The sequence below is a fragment of the Amphiprion ocellaris genome, chromosome 18 (assembly GCF_022539595.1).
Source record: "Amphiprion ocellaris isolate individual 3 ecotype Okinawa chromosome 18, ASM2253959v1, whole genome shotgun sequence".
Taxonomy (NCBI): Eukaryota; Metazoa; Chordata; class Actinopteri; family Pomacentridae; genus Amphiprion; species Amphiprion ocellaris.
Window position 1 is genome coordinate 5,394,415 of NC_072783.1, and position 22,211 is coordinate 5,416,625.

Below are 22,211 nucleotides of genomic sequence, written 5' to 3' on the forward strand. Positions count from 1 at the left end.
ATCCATGTGCTAACATAACTGCACAAGGGTTTTCTAATCATCAATGAGCCTTTCAACACCATTAGCTAACACAATGTAGCATTAGAACACAGGAGTGATGGTTGCTGGAAATGTTCCTCTGTACCTCTATGGAGATATTCCATTAAAAATCAGCTGTTTCCAGCTAGAATAGTCATTTACCACATTAACAATGTCTACACTGGATTTATCATTAATTTAATGTTATCTTCATTGAAAAAAAAAACTGCTTTTCTTTCAAAAATAAGGACATTTCTATGTGACCCTAAACAGTAGTGTATGTAAGTTTCATGCTAATTTGAAAAGAAATAGTTTTAAGAAGAGCAAAAATTCCCCTTTCTCTAGCTGACAGATGAACTTGTGCTTTAAAGATGAAATGCTCACTCGTTTTTTTGAGCTAAATCAAAGGACCGTACCATAATAAAACGCATCAGTGCTGCAGTTAATGCTAATATTTCCTGTCAAATTTATGAAAATTCGTATTTTATGGGTTGAAACTGGCTAAACATGTCACCTGCTGTTGCTTTAAATCATCTGAATCTTGTAACTCAGTGCTGACAAACGGTTAAATGTTTACAAAAAGAAGAAAATAAAACACGAAAACATACTAAACTCAACTTCATCCAGCCTTGTTTAGCCTTCTGTTTTAGTTTTTTTCTCAGTCTGTAGCACTATTAGAGGAAGCTGCTGCACCACAGTCCCCATTGTTTCCCCATGAGATCACACGAGGTAAAGCTTTGCTCCCTTTGGCACCATAATCCTAATATTATTTCTAATTATCCTATTATAGTGTCATGCACTGTTACTCTAAAGTCTTGTAGCTTCAGCATTTCTGATATTAGAGGAGTAACTGTGAAGTTTCTCCTTAGTTATTTCTATTTAGAGCTTTATTTCAAACACAGATCGTCTACATTAATAAAACCTTTCTGTAAATGTACTGGAGTTAGCATTAGGATAAATTATACTAAATACAAAAAGGCAAACAAACACAACCAGCATCCCATCACAACCAAGACACACACACACAAATGTGAAATGTTAAATAAATGTAAATTATATGATGATCCATAGAAATGAATGCAATTATTCAACAGAAAGGTCAAATAAATGAACAAAAAACTAACAAAAAATTATGTGTGATAAACCCTGATTTCAAAATCTGTTATATTTTAAATCTCCTTTAAAGTTTTAGTTTTAGACATGTTAGTAGGTGGATTTTTGACCTTTAAACAGAGTAATGCTAAAACTGTTTTGCCTTTTTCTAGTTTTTACGCTAAAAAAGTTCAAGCTCCAAACCCCAAACTGTAGATAAAAGGTCAAACTCGTCTCTGGGTCTGAAAAAGGTAAGTAGAAACAAAAGTATCCTGTGTTTAATGAGACAAAATGGAAGTTTGTTAAACCTGCATTCTTTCTTTCAGCCAGCAGGGGGCAAATCCTCTGGTTGTATAGAAGTCAGTGAGAAAATGAGCCAACTTCTCACTTGATTTGTTGCTTCAGTCAACATTTTCCTGATGAATTTATGGCCTCAATAGTTGGTTTCAAGTCTATTTTAATACAAAATGTTGTGCATTTTGTAAATTATGATCCCATTAATGCAGCGGTGTCAAACTCATTTTAGCTCAGGGGCCACATTCAGCCAAATTCATCAAGTGGGCCGGACCAGGAAAATTACAGCGTAATAACCTATAAATAACAACAACCCCAAATTTTAATCTCAGATATCTAGAACTGAACAATATAGTATTTTACTTTATGATAAAAATGACAGACAAAAAACCCACCAAAAACAAAATATTACAAAAATGAGAGACAAAACAACAAAAAAATGACAAAATATGAGACAAACGGCACGAAACAAAACAAGAAAGAGACAAAAAATTAGACAAGTGACAAAAAAATGGACAAACAATTTCAGTGAAACAAAAAAATACAAAACGACAAAAACAATGCACAAAACAGCAAATATAGCAAATCACAAAATGACAAAAGCGAGAGGAAAATGACAAAAATGAGACAAACAACATGAAACAAAACAAAAAAGCGACTAAAAATTTGACAAAAAGTTACAAAGCGACAAAAAAATGGACAAACTACAAAAATGAGACAAAAAAATTATACAAATGACAAACAGGACAAAAAATGCGGGTCGCATGTTGGACACCCCTGCATTAATGGAAAATTTTGGATAAATTAAGGTATTTTTTAGGTCCCCTCGCTACAAAACAGTCGGCAACGTCCAAACTCCAAAACAGTAGTTCAGAAACCAGCGTGTGACGTCATGGTGGCCTCATCTATCGTCTATATACAGTTTATACGTTAAACTCATCAGAATCGCGTCAATATTTTTATCTTGCTTTCAACACCAACGCAAATAAGCGGATTTGCCAAAATAGCCCCATAAACTGCAGACGCTGTAAATACGGTCTGCTTTTTCCCTTAAACTTTAATTTATACGGAGCTGGAGTCATTATTCATGCAACGTATGACGGCTATAACATACGTTGGAGCTTTTTCTCTGTTGTTCTATCAGGTGCCAAGGAGTGACTGACAAGTGTTTTTGCAAGCAGAGAAAAAAAAAACCTCTGCAAGTTTATGGAAATATCAGCAGGAACCAGCGTGATATATGGAGGCGCTGAATGAGAAATCTGCTGCTGCCTCAGCGCTGCTCGTTCCTCCACGTCAGAGATCTCCCAGAATACTTTGCAAGGTGCGTTAATTAAGCATGAAAGTACGAACAGGCTGGGAGTCGCTCCCAGCTTTACAAGATTAATAAAACAAGATAACAAGCGTGTGAGAATAATCGTGTTTAATCCAATAAAGGCTAATTATAAGCAGAGGTCTGAGCAGAGGTCTGAGCGGCGGTCGTGCCTCGGCTCGTCCTGTAAAGGTGCTGCAGCTCGACGTTGGTTCCAAGCCCACCCACTGAGCTCCATCTGAGAAAGTCCAGGATTTGTTTTAAGCACAAATGTTGCTTCCCTGCACTTTTACACAAAGTTCGAACGGGTTATTTGTGACTCACGCGGCTCAGAAACCACCGCAGAAACCATCCAAAAAAGAAAAAGAGGAGTATTTGTTGGCTTTGAAGACAGATTTCTCCATAAACAGGGTGGATCCTTTCCCCTGCATGTGATGTAAGAATACATCAGGTGCACTTTGCTTGTTGTTGAAGGCTTTAAAGACGACTTTATGATTCGTCATGAACAGGATATCACTCGGCTTCCGCTAAAAGCTGCACACACATGCTTTCCGCTTCATTCCTAATGACTCAAATGAGCTTATTAAAACGCTAAACCGTGCCTTGAAGAGGAAAGAAAGGCTCCCATTAATGAAGTGAACACTGCTGCAGCCTGCATTAGCAATACGAGCCAGTTAACTCTGAGCAGGTGAAGCTAATTGAGTGGTACAGACCATCTGCAGGCGATTAAAGAAAACATATCACTCAAACACAATTCCTGTAATGGGACAGGTCAGTCCCGATCGCAGCGACGTAGACGAGCTGCAGCGCGTTGTGTTTGTGTAATGAACAGATATTTGAAGGCGGCACTTTGGGGAATACTTAGTTTTTTCCATGGTTCAGTCAAATGTTGGACGTCTGGTGACACAGCAGGTTGATGATGTGCAGATTTTTGCAGTTAAATCTGTTTCAGAGCTGAAAACGAGGCCTGCGTTCCAACAAAGACACCCGGGTAGTTTCCACGACTGTTAAACGCTGCTGTGCAACAACGACCGACAGTTCTTCATGTTTGTGTTTATGGATAAGTTGAGGATGTTGTTCCTCCAACAACAATCCTGCACTTTATTACCAAAGCTATACAGTTAAGCTAACCCTAACCCTTTGACCAATCGGTTTCTTCTAGCTGTAAATGACATAAACAAGCGACTGAAGATGGTAAAACATCAGGTTTGACTTGTAAACTATGAATTTTAACTATTTTGATGCATTTTTTTTTACTCAAAATGTGTCCAAAGTTCTTCATAACCACTGTATCTCACAGATTTTTTCAATCTTCTGTTCAATTTCAAATGCCCCTGTTAGTTTCGTCCACGTCCTAGAGAGTTCTAATGCACTATAAACTACGAATAGCTGATGCAATAGTTCTCTAGTCAGTTCCACTGTTTATGGATAAGTTGAGGATGTTGTTCCTCCCACAACAATCCTGCACTTTGTTACCAAAGTTATACGGTTAAGCTAATGATAACTTTTGATTTATAATGAATTTTTCATCTGACCAATCAGTTTCTTTTGGCTGTAAATGACATAAACAAGCAACAGAAGATGGTAAAACATCAGGTTTGACTTGTAAACTATGACTTTCAACTACTTTTGTGCATCTTTTACTCAAAATGTGTCCGAAGTTCTTCATAACCACTGTATCTCTCACAGATTTTTCAATCTTCTGTTCAATTTCAAATGCTCCTGTTAGTTTTTTCCATGTTCTAGAGAGTTCTGATGAACTATAAACATAGAACAGTTGATGCAGTAGTTCTCTAGCCAGTTGCTAGTCAGTTCCACTGTTTATGGATAAGTTATACAGTTAAGTTTATGCCAACTTTTTTCATTTATAGTGAATTTCTGTTGGACCAATTGGTTTCTTTTGGCTGGAAGTGACATGATCAAGTGACAGAAGATGGTAAAACATCAGGTTTGACTTGTAAACTATGAATTTGAGATATTTTTGTGCATTTTTTTTACTCAAAATGTGTCGCTGAAACTCACAGATTCTTCAACCTTCTGTTCAATTTCCAATTCTTCTGGTAGTTTGGTGACTTTGCTGATCTAGCTGAGATCCCTGCAGAGACAGGGAAAAAATAGGAAGCCATATCCAAGTAATTTAAGGCTCCAGTGGCCACTTAGGGAAAGTATCTTCAAAAAGTACAAAGATTTCCACACTTAAAGAATGAAAAAGGCCTAGTAGGAAGATTAAAGTAACCCAAGAAAAATCCAAGGATCAGCACCAATATCATCCTGATGAATGTGAGCAGTTCTGGTAGAAACATCTCAATCAATCAGACACTGGACAAGGCTGATCTCCATGAAGACCAAGAAGGACTACATTTCTACTAAAGATCAGTTGGTCAAAGGAGAAACCTGCTGATGTTCAGTTCTGTGGTCAAGTCAGATCAAAATCAAAGAAATTAGAAGTTTTCAACCCCCAAGAACTCCATCAAAACAGTCAAACATGGCGAGTCATCAAGCATATACATTGGGTTGATTTTCTTAACTTTAATGAACTTGAAATGTGTATTATCTCGGAAAATAGTACAAAACTGGGATTAAATTGAATGGCTTGGATCTGACTGGGGCCAAAAAAACAACTATTTTAATGACATCCCTGACAGAAAAAGTTAACATTTACCACTTAAATCTGTAACACATGTCCCATGTCCTATTTATGACATTTCCAATCCCTCCCCCAAAAATGAAAAAACACTTTTTGGTCAAATAAAAGTTGACTATAAATTAAAACTGGCTGTTGGTAATAATAATTTTAGTTTTTTTTAGTATCCAGGAAGAGAAAAACTAGGATTTCAGTTGCTATTTCAAAAACTTCTTGAATGTTTTTTGTGTAGCAGCTTGAAGTTCTGGTCGGTTTGTGGGTTTACGTCCAAACATCGGCCCTGCAGGATCAGCGTTCAGCACAGCAAGTGCACCGAAACTGCACTTTAGAGATGAAACAAGCGACACCAGCCGTTTGGAAGAAGATCTGAGGATCGCTCAGCTCCAACAGCCCATTCTCTCCTTCTCCCTCAATATTTTCTAATAATTAGCGCTGCGCCACAGATGTGCTTTTTTCCCCCCCTCTTTTCACCACACTCCGAATGCAGGATATTAGGATTGAAAGCGAGCATCATGTGCTTTCTATTTGATAGAGCCATTAAAAAACGAGGACAAAGATTAAAGCCGTGAGTAAAAAGTAGTTTGACGAATCCTCAACATGTGGGCGAAAAAAAGAGAAGACAAATGTAAGTAAATCAGCTGACTGGGTTTCATAAAGCCGGTGGGAAACGGGACAAATGAGTCAACTGGCAGTAAAATTCTGATAACTTTATTTAGTGAAATTATGGGGAAAATCCAGCCTCATTAAGGCCTAAAATATCTGCGAATGATTAGATGTCCTGTTTCTCACTAATGAATCATTTCCCCCGTAAACAAGAATCCAACACCAGCTTCCACCCATATTATTCAAACATGACTCAGGTATGAGGACGATGAATCAGAGCTCACTTTCATCTCCGAGCAGAAAAAAACCCTGCAGATGTTCGGTTTCTAGCTGAAGCATGACACTTTATATTTGAAACTTCCTAAATCAAATCCATCCTGAAAGTAAACACACGCTTCCGTTGGAGTCGCCGGTTAAAAGTGTCGCAGGAACTGGTCTGCTTCGGTTCCGTCCTCGGCTATAAACATTTCCACGAAAAAAAAAAAAAGACCTGCATAGCTGAAATAAATGGCACTTCATCACACGGGGCCTGTTATTGATGAGAAACAAGCATCCTGGATTCCTTCAAATAAGCAGCAGAGAGGGACCTATAACCTGCTGCAACACATAATCCCTCGTTTCAACTCCCCGGCCAGCGCTGTACCTGGAATATTTCTCAGTCTGCATGCGGAGGTTCTTTTACTTCTTAATTGTTCACCTTTCTCTGTGCAGTGAAATGTCATTTTTCTGTTCTGTACTTGCAGGGATAGTTTGAATGGAGCCGGAGCAGGGAGGAGGAGGAGGTCCCGGTTTACTGGAGGCCCCTGAAGGGACCACACAGCTGGTCGGCAGTAATTGCAATGCAAGAGAGCGTGGAGAGAGAATACCAGAGCAGCGGGTAGAGAGAGTCACTCCAGCCCTGATGGATGTCACGCCGGTCCATCCCAGGTGTACCGGGGCAGGCTTGTGAAACATAAAATAGCATTTGCATCAACACTTGGAGAGTCGGACTTGGAAAGGCCGTTTCCTTCCCCTGTCATCTCCTTCCCACTCTTGATGTAATTTCCCATCAGACCCTGCTGCGTTCTCTCCATCTTTCTCTATTTTCTGTCATTAGTTCTTGCTGCTTTCGTCCAAGATGAGAGTTTAAACAGGAGTTCGGCTCCACCTAGTGGCCAAATTCTGCACACTGCTGCTGTAAATGGAGCAGCAACAACTTTAAAACCACTTTAAAGCCAGGTGGAGTTAATAACACTTATAATCTCATTAAAATGAGATGTTCTGCTGGGAATCTTTGGGTTTTGGCATCTATGTGAGTCCAGGTGTTCAAAAAAGTTCATCTGGATCAGAGTTATTGAAGTAAATTACTGTGAAACTGCAGCCAAATTCTAACAGTAGTGTGTCGTTTCTCCAAAATACGGTGAAATACTGTAAAGTCTTCATTTTAAGCCAATTATCGTGGAGTTGTAATGTTTACATGACAAGTTATTACGCATCAAATGGAGGTTTTAGAGAAATTAGGTAGGAACATTACTGAGGCAGCAGAATGACGTTAAAGGAGACGTCTGGAAATATTGACTCTGAAACACTTTGACCAGCTGCTGACAGCTGCTATATAAACTTTCCTTGCTTTTAACTGAACCATGCTCATTTTAAGGGTTTTGTCTGCAGTACAGATCAATGGACTCAAGTTTAAAAGCTTCAGACAAGTTGGAGAAGTTAAAAATATTCAAAAATAAAATTGCGATCCAGACGTAAACTTGACAGCTTTCTTCTGTCATTCAAGTTTTCCATGACTATATCGATCACTTTGTTCCTGATGGTGTCGCATCATGCTCTTTAAAAACATATTAATATATTGTTGTCCTGAGGGACTCAAAAGCTCCCAGTTCTGCCAATGTAGTTTTGCCAAATAAAACCATTTATTCCAGATAAAATCAAACAAATGTGAAAAAGTTCCAGCCTGACTCCCTCAGAATCAGGTGATGTTTTAAATATACAGTAGTGTGGCACAATTAATAAAGCCTCAGAAAATGTACCTTCCTTTTTGCCTTCCTAAAGTTGTTGTACATAATAAATCCACTGATTCTAAGGCACTGATTGGTTTTTCATGGACTGACCCTCCTGAGTGTAGTTTGCCAAAGGTCCTACTTTAAAGAATTCTACACTATCATATGGAATAGGGGCACATGTAAACTAATGTGGATTGTACTTGGAATAAAAGCTGTAATTTATACTTTAAAAACTGATCTTATTTTAATTCTATATGATACATCTTTGTAATACTGTTTTGAGAAGAAAATAGTTTGCATTTTGCTATGGTGGTTGTCGTCTTGGTGGGCTGAAGGTTTTGTGCATGCATGCTTTTTGTTGTTTGCTGTACCTTTAATGTAGCTAAGTATAGCTGCAAAAAGATATGAAGATGTTTTCTTTTGTTGTTGGCATAAAAATACTTTGTAATGAAATCCTACATTAAAGTGCAGCTCAAAATGGGAGTGCCTCAACCTAATTCATGGATATTTCTTGGTATATTTGATGTACAGAATATAAACAGGTACATATACATAGATATAAAATACAAACCATCCACCATCATCCAGTGCAGCTTTCATTTCAACAGAAAACATTGTGCCCTAATCCACCAAATCTTAAAACCACTTGCCTGTCATTGTGACGGTTCCTCAAAACAGCCCGGGACCACCACGGTATGAATATGGGACCTCTGTAGGTGTCCTGTGGTGCCTCGAACCGGGATGCTGGATTCCAAGATGGGGACTTTGTAGGATCAGGATTGTTGTGGTGCATTTTGTACATCCTAGATTGGATTCACATCTGTGGAACCAAAAGACCAGGTCAAGAACTTGGCCTCTTCGTTGTGTTCCTTGAGTCGTCCCTGCACTTTTGGCTGATTGGTGTAAAAAAAAAAAAAAAAAAACATTCTGAGTATCAAAATAACAAACCAGTCAAAGCTCTATGATGTTAATACCTCAGATAATTAGCAACGGGGCACCATGACTAAGACTTCTGTGACAGTTAATGGGCTCCAATCAGAGCTCACACCTTGAAAACAAGCTTACCTGGACAACCACTTCTGAGTGGCTAATCTACCTAAGTTAGTTCTGCAGCGGTCTGCAGCAGTGTCAAGGTAGGTGCTATGTGTTACGAATGCCAGGATCCACGGTGTCTCTGCAAAACATTGCATTTTATCAACAAGATCAATGTTAATTACGTCACCTGCCAGAGGTTTTAATGTTTTGGCAGACTGGTGAAGAAAAAACACGATGAGTATCAAAATAAATAAAAAAAACCACTCATGACTCTTAAGATGTTAATACCTTAAACAGCTAGCAATGGGGCACCGTGACAAAGACTTCTGTGGCGAGTAAATTCTGCAGTGGTGGTGTTGCTGGTCTGCAACAAGGTCAGTGGTTTTATTGTTGCGGCTGATTGGTGCAGAAAAAACACTTTGAGGATCACAAACAAAGTCATGACTGTAGCTAGGTAGCAGGTAGCCAGCAAAGGGCCACCATGACAAAGACTTCTGTAGCAGTTAAAGGGCTCTGATCAGAGCTCACATCTCAAAAACAAATGTAAGTTTACCTGGACAACCTCTTGGAACTGAGTGGCTAATATACCTAATCAGTTCTGCAGCGGTGGTGTCCTTAGCCTGCAACAAAGTTATCAATGTTAATTACGTCACCTGTCAGTGGTTTTAATGTTCTGGCTGCTTGGTGCAGAAAAAAACATGCTGAGGATCACAATAACAAAGAAAGTCATGACTTTGAGATGTTAATTCCTCAGGTAGCTAGCAAAGGGCCACCATGACAAAGACTTCTGTAGTGGTTGATGGGTTCCGATCAGGGTTCCCATCTTAAAAACAAGGCAAAGTATACCTGGACAACCTCCTGAAACTAAGTCAATTATGCAGCAGAGGTGGTGTTACTCGTCTGCAACAATGTCAAGGGCAGTGGAAAAAAACATTTTGAACATCAAAACAACAAACCACTCGTGACTCTGAGACATTAATACCTCAGCCATTTATTTCTTAAACATAAGAAAGAAGGGACTTCTCCAAGGTAAGAAAAATAACATTGCAATTTAAAATCAAGTGCACTTCATCGATGTGTCGCTCTGTAAGGGATCGTCCCTTCCTACCGTGTGAAGTGAGATACACAAACTCAAAAACATATCTGAAGAATCAATCATTTACTGTAAGGCTTTGGGTGCCGAGTGCCGTGTCGTCGTGATGCTTTCGTTGAGATGTCAGCAGCGGTGACAAATATACAGTATATATAGATATCTATATTCATATAAGTGGATATACCCATTGACAGCCAATCCAACGTCACAACAACGTCCTCTGCAACACCTGTACACAAACAGAAACGGTGTGACAAGATAAGACTGTAATGGACTCCAGGAGGAGTCAGGCAGTGGGCTCATTTGTGCTAAAACTCCTGCTTTAGGCCAAGAAGATGACAGCTCTGCAGTCAGAACCTCACCTGCGCCAGACGGTATTTGTAAGTAATCCCAGTTGTTTGTTGGAGCCGCCCTCAGGAGCTCCGGAGGGATGCAGCTTATTGCATCATAAGCTCAACCACATGAGTTTCCATGACATAAAGAATCAGCTGTCGGTCACTTTTCAGCGTCTTGCCTCCAGATGTTCGAGCTGCGCCACACGGGACGGCGAATTTGAACGAAAATCACAGGAAATCATTCGTAATGTACTTTTTCTACGATAATAAACACAACTACCTGTGTGATTGATTTACCAGCCCTCCTCTCTACTCTGGTTTTTGAAACAACCGGCGAGTTACAATTACAGCCTGGCCCAGGTCTGACCACCATTACACATGTAGGCGACTACATCCAAAAACAACACGTATCAAACTGAAAAATTACGTCGGAGAAGCAGGTCACAATCACACTTTCATGAACATTCCCTATTGTACAAAAAATAGCCGTCTTTAGTTAAAATAATCAGAACTTATGCCCTTGCAACAGGACAAAAATCTAGATAAAAACAAACAAAACATCACTTTGAGGAGAAAGTAAGTCAAAACGAATGTTTCATCAAGATCCAATATCAAACTATGTCCTATCTTTACACTGTAATAGGCCAGTTATAACAGTAAAATGCAGCAATTCACAATTGCCTTATAGTGCGTGTTACATACTCAGTATATATAACAATATACATCAATGGCATTTCACATTTGACATTCTCAATAATACATAATGTACTGTATAACCCACAAAATGATGCTGGTACCTTTGAAACGAACAAATCCATTGCTTAATATTGACGTTACATGGTTTCACATTTGGGAACACGGGATTGGATTGTAACTATTTACTGTATGATGCCATGAGTTATAATCACCATAAATCAAAGAGTGTGCAAACTACTGGATTTGTTGAACAGCAGGTGGCAGTGTTTATCTGTTACTCAATGCATAAAGGAGCCAGCAGTGTAGCCATGATAGACATCTTCTTCTTACGCGTGATTTGTTGCATTTTTGTTTCATCCAAAAAGTGTTTTCAGCAGTGGAAGAAAACGTCCACCATGGCTAGTTCGGCCACCACAGAGTGTTTGTGTCTCGGAAGCCAAAAACTGTCAATGGTTTACTCAATGGGCAGGTCAGTGTAGGCAGTTAATGCTATAAAGTCAAGTCTGTCTCACAAAAATGACGTCGTTATTCAAGTAAACTGCATTCTCATTTACGACATGAAAGAAAACTGTATTGTAGATCAGCTGTAGTACCTGGGAGCACCATCAGGTGGAGCCTCTTACTATTTAAAGAGATGAAATACTGCACTTTGGGTTTTATGCTGTAGCATCCCAAGAAGGCGGTCGCTAAGGCTATGGGCAGTTCTCGCTTTTGGTTTTTGTGCCATCAAAAGCATTGTGGGGGTTTAGCTAGCAAGGGGCACCATGACAAAGACTTGTGTGGTGGTTAATGGATTTCCACCAAAGCTAACATATGTAAAACAAACCAAAGTTTAACCAGACAACCTCTGGTAACCATTACATTAGTACTTTGGTCAATTCTGTGGCTACATCAGGGTTAGGGGTTGGCTAACTAAATTATGCATCACTACAAGCGAAGTAGGAATGGTCACAATATCCACGTTAGCAGGTAGAAGTTAGCAACAAGACTTTACTCCAACACTTACTTTTCATTTTCACTTGTTGCTTACTTTCAGTTGTAACCCTTTACTTGGTTAAAACTATGTTTGGACATTTTTTGGGTTACCAAGGTACTGAGTTCTGCCTCACCTAATATACAATAGGTGGGCTATAAAGGAATGACAGCAAAACAGTACAATAAATGGCAAAGATAGGTTGATCTTAAATATCTTTGTGGTACATCATGAATATAATTTGGAAGAATATCCCGGAAAACGGAAATAAGAATGCAGTCTAGTTGTATAGAAATGTGATTTTTGGGAGACAGTGGTGTATAAAGTACGTACCCTCATCCTGGACCGATTTGAACAACCCCAATAATTCCCAAATTTAAAGAAACACCGTGTGTACAACTGAACAAGGAAAAAGTGAAGGTTGTTGCTTTTTGTGTATTCAGAAGGAGGGCAGTATTGTAGAGCAGATGCAAACCCCAGGCCATTTGAATGACAACAAAGCCAATCATGAATGTTAACAGTACATTGGCACAAACAGTTCTGGTAAAATATGTAGTTGTGAGAGGTTTGTAATTCTCTCTGGCTGTAGACTGAAGTACAATCCTTCAATCTTCATCGCTGTGTGGTGTGGGGTTCATGTTGAGGTGATGGGAAAATGAAAGTATGACGCCATGCACTAAATTACACTCCTCAAATCTGAACTAGTGCACCTGATTTATCCTGCCAGACACTTTGGTGATCCCACAAGAGGAAGCAAAGTTTGTGAGATGTCTGAAATCGAATGTATTGCTGTAAGGATTTCAAACATTGTATGAAATGACCAGATGACAGGGGTCAGAGTTGACTGAACAACCTGTAGATGAACCTGGACCGAGACACTCACTCTGCAAGCTTTGCCCTCAGCTTTAACTCCCTGTGAGAATATTAACTTCTTCCTGGCCAGTAATGAGTCAGAGGCCACAGCAGCGCTGGACATTTCAGTGAATGTTTCTTTGGGATCTAAACACTGGATTTTATGACATCAGGGGCCTTTAAAATGGCTCCTCGGGCTGTTTTTATGTGCACTCGTGTACATTTTATGCACACTACCTGGACAAGAAAGGCAATTACTCACTTTATCATTGATCTGGTGATTATTTTTGGTCTATAAAACCCCAGAAAACAGTAAAAATAAACTTTATACTGTCCTAGAGCCAAATATACGTAAGAACTGACAGTCCAAAACCAGATGATATTCAATTTACTTTGCTGTAAGACAGGAAGTCAACACAATATATTTAGCATTTTTACTTCCTGCCAATCACCTAATCAAATAATGGAACCTTTTCTGGACGCTGTCATACCTACTTTAGAATCTTTATTCCAAAGTTAAAACTGAGCATCTAGATCTGCCATCTAATGCACCTAAAATGTAAAAATTAGAAGTTTGACTTGTTTGATGGTCAAGTTTCTAAATCACTTCATGCCCTGCCCTGTTCATTGATTGTTTTAGAACGGACACAGATATAAAAGACACGTATAAAATCCATTGTCTGCTTGTAAAAACACAGCTTCTAATACTTTGCCAGTAGGTGGTGACAGAGCCTCATCTGCAGGTCTGAACTGTAGGGACACAGTGAAGGTCAACATGTCCAGAACTTCACAAAGTTACTTTAACTCTGACTGTGGCCTCATTTAAACTTTGTTGTCACACTTCAGGTCAAATCTTGTCTCCAGATAAAATATTTTGTGTGTTTAATCTTAAACATAGACTGTAAATAAAAGATGGAGATGGATCTGAAGAGTGAAGCCGATGCAGAAGTGACTTAAATCTGCATTCTATCTAACAGCCAGCAGGGGGCGACTCTTGTACAAGTCTATGAGAAAATGACCCTACTTTGTCCTTGATTTGCTACCTCAGTAAACATTTTCCTGATGAGTCTATGCACTCAATCGCTAATTTTAAGAGTCCTTCAAGACAGCACGACTTTTATTTTGTAAATTATGGTCTTATTTGGACTAAAATAGACAACAAAGGCATGCATAGTTCGATTCACACCTTGCTTGTCATGTCTGGTTTCAAGATCGCTCCAAAACAGTAGTCCACAAACCAAAGGGTGACACTATGTCCATCTTTCCTATACAGTCCATGATCTTAATTTGGACCAATTGCTGTGAATTTTGGGTAAATTAAGACTAATTTCAAGCGTTTTACAAGTGCTCAGCTCTTTCTGTTTACTCTAACAGAACTTGTTTGTGTTTTGGAAGAACTCTACAGTTAAATAATTTAGCAGTGAGTGTGACAACACAAAAACTTTAACCCTCTGAACCCCCAAAACCTGCTAGCAGGTTTGAACGTCATGCTGACTTTGAAAAAAATGGGCAAACGGCATCATTCATCTAAGTCTTTCCAATGGTCTTTGAACTACTCATTTGTAAAGTGACATTCTGTTGGAAAAATCAACCAAATCTACACTTAAAATTGTGACATTTAATCAATATCGTGTCAAAAATGTTCCTCGGTTGAACTGCAGGCTGTGTTTACACAAAGCAGAAAGACGACAAGAATGGAACCAAGTTAAAAATGTAAATAGTAAAATATCTAAAACATGTAGAGCCGCCATTTTTACTGGTAACACCTATGGACGCTTGGAAATATGTTGTACTTGTTGATTCCAGTTTTTTTCTATTTCTGCTTCATAGCATTATACTTTTAATTTACTGCACAGAAGACATTTCTAAGTTCTTCATGGTTGTGCCGTTTCCAAAGAGGTGCATGACTTTATATTGGAGTGAAAAATGAGCCTACAGTGAAAAAAAAACTGTGACTGGAGCAAAAAAGCGTCCAGAAACTGCTTGGTGTTCAGAGGGTTAAGAAGCATATAAGTCTTTCAACTCGATTAATCTTTATCTTTAACTCGTATTAGACGTATCCGGAAACGAAATCAACACTAACCAAACACTGAAATGTCTTCATGCAGCAAGCCTGTAATCCAACAATAACTGAGCTGCTGCCCCTAGTGGAGAAACTGCAGCCTGCAAATGCAAAGAAGTTATAGATCTAAACAGAAAAAATGTGATTCCTATCAACAAAGAAACTGCTGAAAATGTGTTAAAGCACCATATAAATGGTTGATGGGACGATGTGATGGTTCGTACGCATATGCAGGACGATCTCATATGCATCTTATGCTGCCACCTGCATCCTGCTGTATCTTATGAATGAATCAGCATCACTAATGGAAACTCAAACCTTCACGAAACACTAGTAGAACACCATGATTACATGCCTCAGTATCCCAGCTAAGCCCGGACGAAAAAAAAAACCCAAACCCTGCTATCAAGCTAGCGAGTTTTGCACAATTGCGATACCAAATATCACAATCACACAGAACATGTTACATGCACATCGTACCTGGATACCAATGTGCATGTAGACAAAACAGAAAGAAAGGAGGAGCTACTCCATGATACGAATATAACATGATATATAAAGACATACTGACGATACCTACACGTTATAGACACATTGCTCATACATTCATATATGTCAACACTTAAATATGTATATACAGTATACATGTATATATTTAGATGTATACAGATATATCAAAGGAGGAATAAATAGTGCCAATAATGAGGTGAGGCAACCTAGTTTTCATCTATCTTCCTCTGTCCCTCTTGGATTCATGCTAACATGCCTCAGACCAGAGAAATATGCATCTGACGTGTTGGACATAGTGGCTGAACTGACTCTTCTCTGACTTCCTGTCTCACACTTTCCTCTCTAAACCCGGAGGAGTGATGCTGTGCAGCTTCTAGAGACACTCCATCACCCTTCCCTCCTGGCACTAGGTCTAGTTTACAGTATTATGTCCAGTAATAAATACAGTGTCTGTCAAAATGGACTGTAAAGTTGCCGTGTACTATATGTAGCAACTACTGCCTGGTTAGTGGGAGTACATGTGGTTACATTCTATATATCTGATGGGGTATTGACATATATTGCAATGCTTTAGTACAAACGAAAACAAGGCTTTGTGAGGAGTTGTGTGTGCATAATTTAGTGTATGACACACACAGTTGGGAGTGAGACATGTTGTGTATGGACCTCGGACAGACTGCGTGGATGAAACAGTGTCAGGGAATTGGCAGTGGACAACTCTCTGGCGACGATGACTGGAACTTTCTGTTGGGAGCGGGTGGCATCTTTCCCCGGTGGAAACTGGAGGCCTCTAGTTTGAAGCTGAGCATTATCGGCTTTTAACACCCCGGTTGCCGCCATGTCGAGCGAGATGTTGAGAATGGGTTAGGAATATTCAGCTAAAAGCGCTAACCTGCACACTAGATGCCAGATAAATCTGAAAAGATGTCTGATTCTTTCCATTTTGGCCTTTTATTTGCAAAAATCTAGAGCTGAAATAAGCTGGCAGATCAAATCAATCAACGAATGTCTTCTTTTCAGAATAACTGGTTGGTCGATATGCTCTAATTCAACCAAAATTTCATTAGTTGGACCATGTCTGGTGCTACATCAACAGGTCTTCTGGGATTAATCCGTTACTTTTGGTAATGGTTGAAAGAAACAACCTGTGAACAACCCCAAGATGTTTTAAATACCATTTACCAGCAGATTTACACAAAAACTACCAAGACAATTTTCGTGAAACATGGGCTACCTACTAAATTTTTTGTGCAAATCTGGTTTGGATGGTGAAATACCATGTCGTAGAAGAGTGGACTATTAACTTTGGAGAAAGTCCTTCTAGTTATAGTTTAATTTTTAGAGAAGAAATTGGAATTAGAAGGTGGTTCCTTGTAGTAAGCTGCGTATTTGCTAGGGGTTGTAGGGTCCAGGTCGATTTAATGGTCGATATGCTTTCATTCCACTAAATTCTTATTGGTCAAACAATCTCTGGTGCTACTTTCATAATGACAGAAGCTCTACATCAACAGCCTTCTAGGAGTAATCCATTATTTTTGGCAATGGTAGGAAAACACAACTTGTGAATGTTTTGATAACCGTTTACAGGCAGATTTATACAAAAACCACCAAGACAATTTTCATGAAACTTGGTGAAACATGAGATACCTACTAAATTTTGGTGCAAATCTGGTTTCGGGTTTGAAATAGCATGTCGTAGAAGAGTTGACTACTAGCCTTGGAGAAAGTCCTTCTAGTTTTAGTTTCTCTTATAGAGAAGAAATTGGAATTACAAGCTGGTTCATTGCAGTACAAAGACAGCTCTGCCATTTCCCCAGTTTCAGGTGTGTGTGGTCCAGGACAATTTGTTGGTTGAAATGCTCTCATCCGACCAAATACTTACTGGTTGGACAATCTCTGGTGGTATCTTTATAAGGAAATAAGCTCTACATCAACAGTATTCTAGGATTAATCCATTACTTTTGGTGATGGTTGGAAAAAACACAACCTTTGAACACCCAAATGATGTTTTAAATAGCATTTAAAAATTACACAAAAACAGAATTACACAAAAACCACCAAGCCAATTTTCATGGAACTTGGTGAAACATGGGCTACCTACGAATTTTTTGTGCAAACCTGGTTTGGGGTGTGAAATAGTGTGTTGTAGAACAGTTGACTATCGGCCTTGGAGAAAGTCTGCACTCCCCAAGTGTCTTTCTCATTTTAGTTTCACTTTTAGAGACCAAATTTTTACTTGGAGCCAACATTTGACCTTTTCTTGGGGGGTTCCTTGTAGGGCTGCTCACTAGACATTGATTACTCAAATGTATCATCCAGAAGTCCATTTGAACTCTGTTTATCCGCTAGTTTTTTAGCTGTGTAACTGTTAGGTTTGTAGTGTCCATGGACAACTGGTTTGGTTGGTGCTTTTATCCAGCCAAAATTTCACTGGTGGGACAATCTCCAGTGTTGCTTTTTTAGGAAGAAAGTACTACGTCAACAGTCGTCCAGGATTAATCCAGTGTTTTCGGTGGTGGGAAGAACAGACTACCAATGAACACCCCTTTAGTGTTTTCACAACCATTTAGCAGCAACATTACACAAAAACCACTGAGCCAATTTTGGTAGAAGGATGCAACATGGGCACAGCAAGAAACTATTACAGTTCGGCGCTAATCTGGTCTAGGCTGCAAGATTACACGTAGAAGAAGAGTTGATTATTGGCCTTGGAGAAAGTCTACGTTCTCCAAGTATCATTCCAGGAGCAGTCTTCGTTTTAGTGAAGAAAATAGAATTATAAGCAAACATTTGGCCTCTTCATTGAAGAACTAGGATGGTTCCTTATAGTGCAATGACAGCTCTGCTTTTATTTTAGGGTAGTTTTTAGCTTAAGCTCAGCATTTTTTAGCTGTGTGATAGTTAAACGAAGTAACATTAAACTGGTCAAAGCAGCTACATTTTAAGGCTGCAAGAAGTCACCGATTAATCAGTTAGTTGTCAAATTATAAAATATTTGCCTATTTGGATCACCGATTGATCAGTTTCAGCAACTTTCCAAGAAAAAAAAGTCTAAATTCACTGATTCAAGGTTCTTAAATGCGAAAATTTTTTGAATTTCCTTCCTCTACTATGACAGTAAACTGAAAATATTTGGATGGTGGACAGAAGATATTTCAGGATATCATGTTGAGCATTGGGAAACACTGATTGACATTTCTATTTTACCATTTTTTTGAACAACAAATTAATTGACAAATTGACAGAGAACTGAACATAATTGTTCCATTACACTGGAACCCTGTTACAGCGTGATAAATATCATGAAAAACGATGAAAATGTTTGAAAATTACTGCAACCTTAAGGGATTTAAAACACATTAAGGGTCTTTTTAAGTCTTCATCCAATCTTGGACTTTATAAAGTCTTGCAAGTAAATAATAAAGTGTTGCTTATAACACACAAACTCAATCCTAAATTTATTTTTTAGATGGACGCTATTAAAGAAAACAGAAAAACAGCCTTCTGGTTACTTATGTGAGTAAAATAATGCAAATCTGAAGCTGCTTCTGTGGCCGAAAATTAAAACAACTTCACATGAACGTCTACTTTAAGCAGAAGGAACTGCAGGAGAAACATTCGACGCAGTGTTTCCCTCAGATTTCTGTACCGTGGAGGCCGACTGTCGAGCTAAAAATCAACATCCGTCATATCTGCTGCTAACTACGGCCGCCACACGAACAACCAGCGCAGCTCGTTATTTTTAATTAGCTTGACCTTTGCTGCTCCCGGCGCCGCTCCGCTCCATGTCAACAACCGATAAATTTCATGTCGCCACCGTCAAACTAGAGGCCGGAGGACCGAGACGCTACGCAGAGCTGCAGCTTTGGAGTGCGAGTCGTTTGTGCATTAAACATCCGCCGCTACGGGCAGAAGAAGGAAAATAATCGAGGGTTTTAAAAAGAATCTGGGCATCTTTTTTTAAGTTTTCATGGAATGTTTGGGATTTTCCTCCTCCATCCACTCTTTGTTGCATCTCGTGTGGCCATCGATGTTTAGGAGTTTGGAATCTGAGGATCACTCCTGCTGGCGGAGACATCACTGACATTCCCGGCAGTGGAAAACTATGGAATGATTGTGCTATCATCGTTTTTTTTATTTTCCTGCAACTCTGAGAAAATTTCTAGAAATCAGGGCAAAGTTTTCACCTTCTTACCTCACGGGGAATCGAAGGAATGCTTCAAAGTGGCTCGAAAAGTGACGGTAATTTGGTTCGAGCGGCGAGTTAGAAAAAGGGGGATTTTTTGTTTTTGTATTTTGAGATCACACTTTCGTAGGACAGCAGTGAGAGAGACTAAAAAGGAAACGGAATGAGCGCGAGACGATTATCTACACGGATAAATGCATGTATGTTTGTGTTTCAGATACCCCTGGTGTGTTGGATGGGTGCTGGTTTGGTCTCCGAGAGCAGCTGAAAGGCATGATGGGAGGAGACGGGTCGGAGAGTCTCTTTCTGCCTCCTTCTGCTCTCATTTGGTCTTTAGTTTGCCCACCTCGCCGTTCAGCTTGCCCTCCTTTGCCAGTTTCTCGTTCAGCTGGCACAGCTGGCGGAGGAAGCCGTCGTTCGGCCCGATCTCCCTCTTGTGCCTCACCGTGGCGACCGCCAGCCGGGCGTCCATCTTGTGGCGCAGCATGAGGTAAGCGACGACCATGGTGGGGGAGCGGCTGTAGCCTTCTCTGCAGTGAACGTACACCTTCCCTACAGGAAACAGGAAACAAGGAGATCAGTGCTGCTGTATAGCCAGTGTTGCCAACTCCTCAGTAAGGAAAGTAGCTATTGGCTGTCCTAGAAGTCGCTAAATGACCTCATTGTCTAATTTGCATAACCGGTCATTTCATGTATTTGTAATGGACGCTGTATTTTAGAATATCAAATTTAATCAAAAGACTACTACGTGGGGTGGAGTTGCTAGCATTCTGTTTATCTAAATATTGCTTTTGTGTCCTTATCTACACTGTAAAGCATCTTTGGGTCTCTTAAAAAGCACAATACAAGTATTATGCATTATTATTATTATTCATGGTGTAGTTATATCCAGGAGTGACTGGACCTTTAAGATACTGGAGTCTTTATACTACAATCACCGAGACACATTCACTACATTTAGATTATCTTTATTTTAATAACTGTGTGACTTTTAGCACCGATTGGCTGCACCTGTGTGCACTTATGCAAGCCAATTTACACTTTTAATTCATTTGCGTGACTTTGTATAAATCTGCGGAATATGTCGTCTTTTTTGTACATTTTTTGTCGAAAAAAAGCCAAATTAAATTGGCCAGGATTCAATGCTAAAAAGCAATAAAAAGAGCAAAACTTCTCACTTTCCAGATGCTGAGTCCTGATATAAGACCCCAAAGAAGAACAACACAAATCCCAAAAAAAGACCAAGACTAACCCAGAAACTGCAAGGTATTATATTTTTAGCAAACAGATTGAATTTACTACCCGTTTAGAATTAGAAGAACCTCCAGGAACTCTAGAGAAACTCAAGGAACCGTACTTGGTTGTGGGGTTTTTAGAGGAACCTTTAAGAGCTGAATGAAGAGAATATGTCATTGGAAGAAGCTTTGATGATTAAAACTGGTTCTTGGAGAATTTTTGGTTGAGCTACACCCCTTTCTTTTAGTTGTTTTATTTTCTAATCTTTGTTTTAGTGCATTTATCTGCATTCGACTATAGATAAAATCAGTTTAGTTAATTTTAGAATAGAAAAGAACAATAAGTAGAATATAGTTTTAAAAATTCTCCATATTTACATGATATACAGAATCTTGGCCCCATGACCTAGAAGACAGTGGTAGTGCTGCCGCTTTGGTGGTTTAACACCAACAATTAGAAATATACAGAGAAATTAGTTTTTTGGTGCTAAATTATGGAAACTGTTTGGACACTATTGGAGATATTGTTGGACGTTATAGAGACCAGTTTTGTACATTTGGCAAATTGAAATCATGTTTCTGTCAACAGATTTGTGTGCAAATAATGACACTAACGCCAAGCTTCCCACTCAGGAAAATCAGTCCTATTATATACAGAAACGTCTACAATAGAGTCCAATATCTGTCTTACATTTGGAGTTAAAAAGCATAACCACCACCAAACTTCTAGACTGAGTATCATGGATTGTGTTTCCTTCTGTTTCCTCTTTTATTCACTTAAGAGATCAGATAACTTCATGCTGGCAGTGGCCTCATATGACTCCAGCAAATATTATGACATTCAAGCTGCAGAACTTCCACTTGATACACAAGAAAATATGTAGTGGTTCTCTAGAGGAAACTGCAATTGGACTTTAAATGCTGGGTGCTCCAGCTGTTTAATGAAGTCAAAGAAAACAAGGTGATGATGTTTTCTGAAAGCAGATTTCAAGATGCTGTATAACTGAAGCCAACAGAGCTGGACTCGGGCCGGTCTAACTCCTGATCAACGAGACCTTTAACCACCAAAATCTAATCAGTTCACGCTCCAGTCCAAGAGAAGTTCTGTGCCAGATTTAAAGAACTTCTCTCAAGGTGTTTCAGAAATTCACAAGAATTGGACAAACGGACACAAATATGTTTTTTGCACAAAAAATTGAAAAAAACAAAGAGATAAGGGAATAATTATATTATTAGAACCTGGGAAACTCAAGTTTTAATTCATACTGTCCTTATAGCACCAT

The 22,211-nt window shown here is 39.2% G+C and overlaps 1 protein-coding gene across 1 annotated transcript in view; it reads right to left on the bottom strand.

Moving 5' to 3' along the window:
• Positions 1 to 9,961: 9,961 nt before the first annotated feature.
• Positions 9,962 to 22,211, bottom strand: part of dusp3a (dual specificity phosphatase 3a) — a 28,464-nt gene continuing 16,214 nt past the window's right edge. The window contains exon 3 of the mRNA XM_023270197.3: positions 9,962 to 20,245. Coding sequence (XP_023125965.1) covers positions 20,016 to 20,245 — 230 coding nt within the window. The 3' untranslated portion in view covers positions 9,962 to 20,015. The remainder of the gene's footprint in view (positions 20,246 to 22,211) is intronic.